General features: G+C 39.2%; 1 protein-coding gene across 1 annotated transcript; it reads right to left on the bottom strand.

The window, feature by feature from the left end:
* Nucleotides 1-1,244: 1,244 nt before the first annotated feature.
* On the bottom strand, nt 1,245-4,590 carry LOC115818216 (CD276 antigen homolog). Its single transcript, XM_030781535.1, has 4 exons — nt 4,510-4,590; nt 3,428-3,468; nt 1,892-2,218; nt 1,245-1,420 (listed from the first exon to the last, which is right to left on the bottom strand). Exons 1-4 carry the CDS (start codon nt 4,518-4,520, stop codon nt 1,341-1,343), a joined length of 459 nt encoding a protein of 152 aa, XP_030637395.1. The 5' UTR covers nt 4,521-4,590; the 3' UTR covers nt 1,245-1,340.
* Between the last annotated feature and the right edge of the window lie 4,511 nt (nt 4,591-9,101).

The raw sequence follows: 9,101 nt of genomic DNA, 5'->3' as shown, positions 1-9,101 counted from the left end.
TTTTCAAAGATTTATGCAGGTTATATCTTCAGCTTTTTTAAACTGATACACTGAAGTGCATGCCTGCAGAAATGGGTGTCACTGAGCCTCATCTGAGGACAGGAGCACTCTTTTTCAATCAAGTGACATCATTTGGGGTGATAACCTATCATACTCCCTATTTGTGAACTGTAGCATTGAACACAGGCAGAATTCAGGAGAACTGTTCAAGAAATAAAGAGCCAATCAAAAAAACTGAAAAGAGTGGCATCCTATGAGTATAGCTCAACAACTAATGACTGAGTTATGTTTAAATAAATTCCTATTAAAGAAATACCACAATATTTAAATAAATAGTGCAAGCTCGAGGGACCTGGGAGAGCAAATAAGTGTTTGACATGCAAGAGTCAATTCCAAGTCCCTATAAGTGTGTGGTGGCCTTCTATACAGCAGCTTGCGAAAGTATTCCTACCTTACAGTTTTCAAATGTTGCTGATCTGTAACATCTCTTTCTAGTATTTAACCACAAAGTCACCTACTCAGGCAAAAAATGTTCAAATACAGAATGAGTTATTTGACTGCAGATGCCATACACAAAGGCTTAAAGCGAAATATGCTGTGTGCATAAGTATTCAGATCCCACACATTAATACTTGGTAAAGTGCCCTTTCGCTGTATTAACATCTCTGAATGCTTTGAGCAGGTGTCTATCATTTAGGCATACTGGTAAAGGTTAATGTTAACCCACTTCATGCAAGTGCCATATTTTACTTGTAGCCTTTGTTTAATAAACCATTTTGGCTTTAAACATTTTCCGTCTTAGTCTGTGACTTGAGAGAACAATATTAACTGGATAAAGACGTGTCAGTGTCATTTGTAACCCACTGACATTTGAAAACCTTTGCAGGGTATTAATTCTTTTGCAAGTTACTGTAGAAACTTTAGTAAGAATTTTCTTGCCAAAATCAGGGCATAAAACAATAACAACAACGTCCAATAACCGAACAATAAATAAACTCTGCAGTAAAAATGTATAACAAATGACTAACCACGTTCTGTAAAATGAAACTGCATTTAATGGTCCAGTTATTACTATTACTATTATTAATAATATTAGCAGCAGCAGCAGCAGTAGTAGTATCATTGCTGTTGTTGTTAGTGGTAGTAAAACAGATTACACATTTTAAGAGATGTGTATTTCCAAACAAGGTAAGAACTGTGTGCCCTGAGTTGAAACACCAGCAGATAAGCAGTTCAAAAGAAGAGCTTCAGTAACTTTCCAAAGTTGTTTTTTTTTTTTTTGACTAGAGACATATAGCAACAGCACTTCTCTGTATTGCTCACTGAAGTGGTAGCACATATTAGAGGAGCAGGATGAGGCAGAGTAGCACAGCTGGAACAAGACTGGCTCTCATGCTGCTGCTTCTGGCTTCAGGACCATCTGTACAAAACAAACAAACAAACAAACAAACAAAACACCCCCCGGGTTATTATCGATTTTAAATATGTAAGGTTGATCTTTTCGATCACAAAAGTGTCTTGGTGAGAACAACATCACTTAATCCTGTTCAGTTTAGTTTTGTTAAAGTAAAACAAAATTTGCACCTGCTCTTTTAAGAACGGATAATTGTCCCAACATCTACCCAAAAGAGCTGCAAACTACAATGTCAACAGACTTCCCCGTAACCTTAACCTCATCTGTTTTTTATCTCTGCAAATTCCTCTCATGTCAATTTCCAGTTCCAATTCAGCAGCATGAAACAAAGAGAGATCTGAATCCCCGTTTGACTGCATCAGAAACCACACAGAATAACCACAGAGAAAAAGACTGAGCTATTTCTGCAATCTGAATGTTTAAAAGAGTTCTAGAACGTGCAGTGACAACAACACGGAACTAACATTTGATACAAACCTTCAACGTGAAGCTGTATTTGTTGTTTCACGTTCAGGGGAGGAATATAACAGAAGTATGTCCCTACGTCTGTGACTCTCAGATCCCTCAGCGAGAGAGAGTAGTTGCCTTTGCTGTACTCCTCTGGGAAGGTCTGAGCTCGAGCCTTAAACTCCGGGTCTTGTTGAGTTAGGACTGTGTTTCCCGCGGCAACGTCATAGACCTTCTTCTCGTCGTTGAGGCGCCAGAATATGGTCACCATGTCACGTTCCATTATGGTTTTTGTGTACACGCACGGTAAGACAGCTTTCCCTCCTTTGACGCCTTCCACTTTGACTTGTGAAGACACTGCAAAAGAAAACCACATTGAAAACGGATCTTGATTAAACGACAACGCTGTGGTTGTTTCATAATTTCGGCGATTCCTTTATGTTCTGTTTTGCTGCGTTTATTCCACCACTGGATTTGTCACTGTTGCATGAAAACAGAAATGACTGAACCTTGAATATTATTTCTGTTGTTGATCCAAAACACGACTTGTTTCTTTAAGTTACCGCAGCCGGCTTTGTTGTGGTTAGGGACTAGTAAGACTGTGTTGGGTTTGCTGCTTTGCAGGAGCATAATGCACTGCAACCAACATTTACAGAAAAAAGACAGTTGTCAACGTGAGTGCTCAGTACACTGTATGTGAAAGACATAAGCTATACACAAACCTGCAGCTATACATAATCCTACAACCTGTTCCTCCACTGGGAACTTTCAGTTTCATTTCCATCACAACTGTTCTCTCTCAATGAAAACTCAAATTACAATCAACAACTAATTCACGAGTTTATGAAAATCAGAAAAGTGAATCTAAATTGCTATATTAAAGTAGTAACTGGCTAATTATCAAGACTGTTACATCTAATGTGAAATTACACTTTAACTATCCTCAAGTTTCTTATATGTTTTATTGCTCTGGTAGCAATGCATCTGCAACCATGGTGATCTGGTAACAAGTTAGAAATCAAGTGTAAATGAGAGAGAGAGAGAGAGAGAGAGAGAGAGAGAGAGAAATACACAGTAAAGTAAAGTGGATAGGATTAAATACTAAATGACAATGGATAAAAAAACACAGGGCATCAGAATAGGAAAATACCTCCCACCCTAAATGTTATGCTATGTTTAATTGTATGGCACTACTTTGTGTTACTGGTGCATGTATACACTGATGCATACTGTGACACACACTGAGTTGAGTGATTGCTCTGTTTTACCTCAAATTCAATAGTATAACATCTCGAGTTTATTTGGAAGCCTGATTATTGTGTCATCAAGGTCAAATAATAAAAGTGATAAGTGTTTGAATGGCAAACATAACACTAAACAAACCACTCGACTAACACACACTATTACCCGCAAAAAACTCCCATTCCAGTCCAGTGCTCAATAAGGTACGAAATATGGAGTTAAGCCAAGTGAAACAACTTTCTGTACAGAGCACAGCTCCAACAGATACCTGAAATGGTCATTTTTACATGATGATGGATCTGTTTTGTTTAGTCTAGTGTTTACCTTTGTCAGTAAGGGACACCAACAGCCATACCACCAAACATCTGTGGAAATTCAAAACATAACAAAGAAGTGAGAGTTCAACATACTGTTCATTCTATGCACTTTGGTCTTAGTGTTGTGTGTTATACAATGACAGGCTTCTCGCCCACATGAGTAAACAGTTAAAGAAACACTAGCTGTGAGGAGCATGGACTTGTCTGAACCTGCCTGACCGTGCTTAAATGCTGACTGTTCTTCATATTTGTTTGACCTACTTTTATATTACGTCATAAGGCTTTCCTGAATGGCAAGAGGATTTCTACAATCTAACATGAACTAGTCTGCACCACAGGAAACAAGAATGACCAGAAAACCTGACTGAACTGAGAAGTGAAGTTTCATAATAGGAAAAGGTCAAAGGTCCTTCTATTTGTTAGAGTTCATCTCACAGTTATGACAACTTTACATGCGGACTGGGAAATGACACTAATTGAACAAATATTCGCCAGTTTGTCATTCTAATGATGACGTTTCTAATTAGGCCATTAACAGATCGTGGTTACCCTTTGTGGGCTAGCTGTAGAGCTGCTCACTGAGCACAATGAACAACAGCTTCGCTAATAAGCTATCGCAGCTAGTTTTCTATGGGCGCGGTGGGTGTAATCTGCCTATGTCAGTGACGTTAACTATTCCATCCTAGAGTTTATATTGTGGCACATGTATCAGACAAACGTTTTTCAGGTATTTCTAAATGCAACCTATCCTGGATTGAACAAGAAGAAACAGAAACGTAAACTAGCCAGGTTGGTTAACAAACCGTAGCACTACCCTATTGCTGGACTACTAAAAAACTTGGTAATCGCTTAACAGATATAATACCTAGATAGCGAACCAAGTGCTGATAACAGTCGGTTCACTCTGGTTTACTATCTAACTCCGTAGTTGTGGTAATATAGCCATTTGAGGCCTACTGGCATACTGTGGGACTGAACTTCCGTAAAAAGCTAACACCAATACGGAAAACAAACGAAACAAAGGGGTATCTTAAGGGTTGCCTAAAATTAGCTGAGTAACCACTAGATAAAGGTAAAACAGTAACATACCTCCTATCCATACTGTACTAAATTGTTAAGAAAACACAAACGATAAACAAGAAACCTAAGCACACACTATTTACATGGGCGGAAATACTTGATGCTCATGACTTGCGCATGCGCAGTATTTCAGTCACGTTTTAGTCAAGTCCTGGAAGGTCCATATTCCATACAGACAAGTTCAGTACTTTGTACTCATTACTATTAGACTATTCCTGTCTTGTCGTTATATCTTTTATTGAGGTAGACATGTCAGCTACGACGTGAAACGTGGGTATAAACGTATGCCTATCAGGCTGCACATGAAAGCTGTGAATTATTCAAGACTACAACAGAGTTAAAAGCCACAGTCAAAATCCCTACAAAATCTAAAAGATCCCTTTGTGACTTATACTTACACACTCTGTGAACCTGTAACAGCATTTTTCTGCTGTATCCTTAACGTCACCTTGTCAAAGCGACAGAGTGTGAAAAACTAAACAGAAGGCAACCACACTCCTGAGGCCACAGCTTCGGGTGACTGAGAGAAATGTCGGGCGTCGGTTACAGACTTAACATAGAAAAAAATCATCAAAACGAAATAAAATGGCTCTCTGAAACGCGTTTTAAGTACATAATAAAAGCAGGCCATTTCTAGCCTATAGAGTCTTCGAGGAAACAAAATTTAATCAGGGCATATGAGCATGAGTTGTCATATGTTGACATGCACACATGACACCACCCTGAAATTACTAAAGAACTGGAATAATTAATAAAATATCCACAATAACAGTAGTATGCCAGTTAGTAATGACATACACAAAATAATCTCATAAACTAACGATACTCTCGACTCAGGTACAGCTGTTTAGCATAAACAGTGCGCGCCTGACTTAGTCACGTGATTTCGAAGCGCGATAGTACACTATTATAGCAACTATATACCGTTATCCTTCCATCTCTACATTAATACAGTTTCTCATCCGGAGTTCAGTGTTCTAAGCAATAGAGGAGGGTAGAGGACTTCACAAAATGTGACAATTTTTCAAATATAGCTTCTTGTGACAAATAGTACTCGTTTTTCCATCTTTGCTTAACTTTCAACGTGTATGTTGATTGCTGAATCACACACAAAGGGTGACACTAAATGTAGGGTTAGGTGGACTGCAGACTCTACCAGGAACCAGACTCTATACTATATAAGACTATATAAGTTGCCTCACCAGGCTCAGAACGCTCTGAACAGCCAGCTACACAGCACTGCAGTCTTGTCTGGACCTGTGGCAATGCCCGAGGGTGACATCCTCTCTTTGGCATCAGGAGCGAGTGCCACTTGCCAGTAGCCGTGTGCGGGTCGAATGGGTTTAACCCACCTGGACCCAGTGGCATCATCCATCATGTGGTGCAGCCGGTAGGAGTTTGTGGCGGTGCTAGTCATAGCCGCGAGAACACATTCTGAACAAGGGGTGCTGAAGAAAAGAAAAAGAAAGAAAGAAAAAAAAAAGGGGGGGGGGGGGGGCTAACTAAGCAGAATTGGGCCTGGCAGGAATGACGTTATGAGTGCGCATATAGACGCTTAACTAACATCATACTGATAAAATATACCGTCGCGGCTTGACTATGCAGAGTGCTTAGGCTGGCACTGAGCAAATGAAACTCAGCCCAAATTAGTTTTTCTTTTTGTATAAACCGGAGGTTGCACGTTTAATCTTTTCGGACCCTCTCTGTACTTTTTCATAAACTTTTTCATAAAATATGTATAAACGAATACGCATTTTCCCAAACACAGAGCTTTACAGTGAGGAACCGAAAATATTAAACATGCAACTTTATATGTTGGTAACTTTCTCACTGCCAACCAATAGATAGGAAAAACGAATATCCAAAATGTATACGGACCAGAGTCTATGAACAAGAACAATAACATAACATACATGGCCAAAGCCCAATCTCCAAGGACAAATGCATGCAGCAGCGGCAGCATTAAAAAACAACAACAACAAAAAAAACAAACACCATTGTCTTACCGCCTGCATCACAGAACTCCAAATGTGGCCGCTTTGACACGGACAAATTAGATAACGCGATCGCCATCCTCAGTATAATGCAGCCATGTCCATTTGTTGAACTAGCTTGCATTGAATGAACGACAAAACGTTTCTTTTCAAAACGGAAAACTGAAGCTGGTTGGTTGATGCGGTGCCTCTGAAACCTTGGCATTTTGACCTGCAACGTTAACAGCTGCGGGCGCACGGCTTCTGTCAGTGCGCTCCCGATCATCAAATTCTGGGGAGGGTTCGGTGGCCGTTGCACAAGGGACAGACGTTTAAATGTCATGTCTTTGTAATTAGGGGGGTTTAGCAACAAATAATTTACTAGGTTGTAATGTAGCTGATGCCGCTGCGCTTACAAAAAAAGTACAAGAGGACCAGAGCACGTAGAGTGCAGAGGTTGACCGGCTTAACAATTACATTTACATTAGGCTACATTACATTAATTCATATAGCAGGTTTATCCAAAGCGAATTCCATTCCATTCCATTAAGGAGCTAAGTTGCTAATTTCAGCATTAGACCAGATACAAAGACAAGAAAAGTAAGTAAGACAGTGAAGTACAGTCAGACACACCATGATACGTGTGAAGAACTCTCTCTCAAGAAAGGTGCAGTTGCATACAGTATTACAGTCGCCAAATGCGCACCAGCACCTATTCTCCCCAAATGAAGCAAGAACTCGATCACGTGGTGACGTGCCGACTCGCTCAATCAGAGCAGACGGAACTAAGTGCACCGATGGCTCGAGTTTAAAAGAACAAAGAAAGGTAAAAAAAAAAAAGGTTTCATATTGTTTAGGTGTTGAAGAGTGCTTTAGGATAGGATAGGAAGGTTACTTGTTTAAGAAGTATTTTGAAATGTTGATGCGTTTGGAAAAGGGAAAAACGAGTCTTTCACTCAAAAGAAAGGTGGATGTGGTGTGCTGGTAAATAGTAAAACTTACAACTAATACGTGGGAAAACATCCAGTTCACAAGGAAGGCAGCCTTTTCTCTCATACGAAGCTTTGCTGTTAGGAATTACTTGTTTTCGTTGTAAATATCTCATTTTTGCGCGATATCAATACGCATGTCATCTATAGCTACATCCTGTGCATTTTGGTGTGATCGCTAGTAGAGTGATTGGACAGTGATAACTGATAACGAATGAAAATGGGTGTATGCTCTTGCCACTTGTAAATAAAAGTCTAGTTTCCCCTCACGACCTCCCACTGATTTAGAAAGAATAACAACACAGAGCTATTTTCATTGTGCAATTCGCTCACTTTAGAAAGCAAGGCACGTGAGGATATCTATCGTGCCCTTAATATTTTCAACGGGATTCTGAGGTTTGTTCTGGAAAAAAAAGGCATAGTTTTCTCAAAATTTTGATCTTTAGACCGTCAATATAGACCTACTGCACATATTGTCCAACGGCGTAAATTTATGCTGGAAGGCTTACATGACAGCCGAATACAGAGATGATATAAACTGTTATTCGGAGCTGGGTCGAGACTCTCGAGAGGAGGGAGGACTCGTTTGATCTATTTATTTGTTTAGGTTACTCTTCCCGAGATTATGACAAATCCAGTTTGTTTATCGTGCATCATCATACCCGTTTTTTTTTTTTTTTTTTTTTTTTTTTTCGAGAATTAAGATTACTGCCAGCCATGCAGCGACTTGTCCAGGAGATGTCTCCAAAGATGAACCTTTCAGTGGTTTCACAACTAAATCACTCTTTATTTTATTTTGTCGCTATTTAATTATAACTACGGTTCTGCGATAAATGGCTTATCACATATGATAAAAATACTTTAAAATCTAGGTTTAATTTGGAAACACAGTAATAAGAATATGACCGCAATTATAGGTTGATATGTTCCCACTCTGTAGGCGATGTGCTTGTGCCAATGTTATGTAAATCACCGGAGAAGGCCAGGAACATAATTTTCCAGAGCATATTTTCATGAGAGTGCAGTGTCTCTACGTATAACAAATACAGTTTGTATCATAAACTTTTACCGAGCGTTTTTTGGCAACACACTCTTCCACTCTACGCCTTCTCCAGTATAATGTTTTTTATCATACCTTTAGGCCTACCTATGAAGTCACCCTTATTATCCATCACATGAAACCCACTCTTCACAAATAAATTCAGCACCATGACAGTTCAGATCTAGTATAACTTCCTATAACTTCCATAAATGTCTCAGAACTAGTTACAATGTTATGCATTTTGTTGTTGTTGTTGTTGTTGTTCCTTGATACATCTACACTCATCTGTATCTCCCATCTGTTATCTAACTGCTTTTATGATGAAATCTAAAAAAAACCCAAAACAACAAAAACAATGAAGCACACTCAATACTTCTGTGGTGTAGTTTGGGCTTGGAACATGCCAGTACAGTATCAACAACAAGAACAGGAAAAAAGTTCATGTGATGTGGTTTTGATGAGCTGTCATCTGCAGTTTTAATGCTTTTGCATGTCTTTAGCTGCTCGCTGACATATCTGTTGACATTCCTTATTAACCAAGACACATTGCACAATATCTTCCATTGAACAATGCTGAAATCATAACGTTATGTGGCT

This window comes from Chanos chanos, chromosome 8, assembly GCF_902362185.1.
Source record: "Chanos chanos chromosome 8, fChaCha1.1, whole genome shotgun sequence".
NCBI lineage: Eukaryota > Metazoa > Chordata > Actinopteri > Gonorynchiformes > Chanidae > Chanos > Chanos chanos.
Note: the sequence above shows the minus strand (reverse complement) of the source record. Positions and strands in the feature narration are given on the sequence as shown.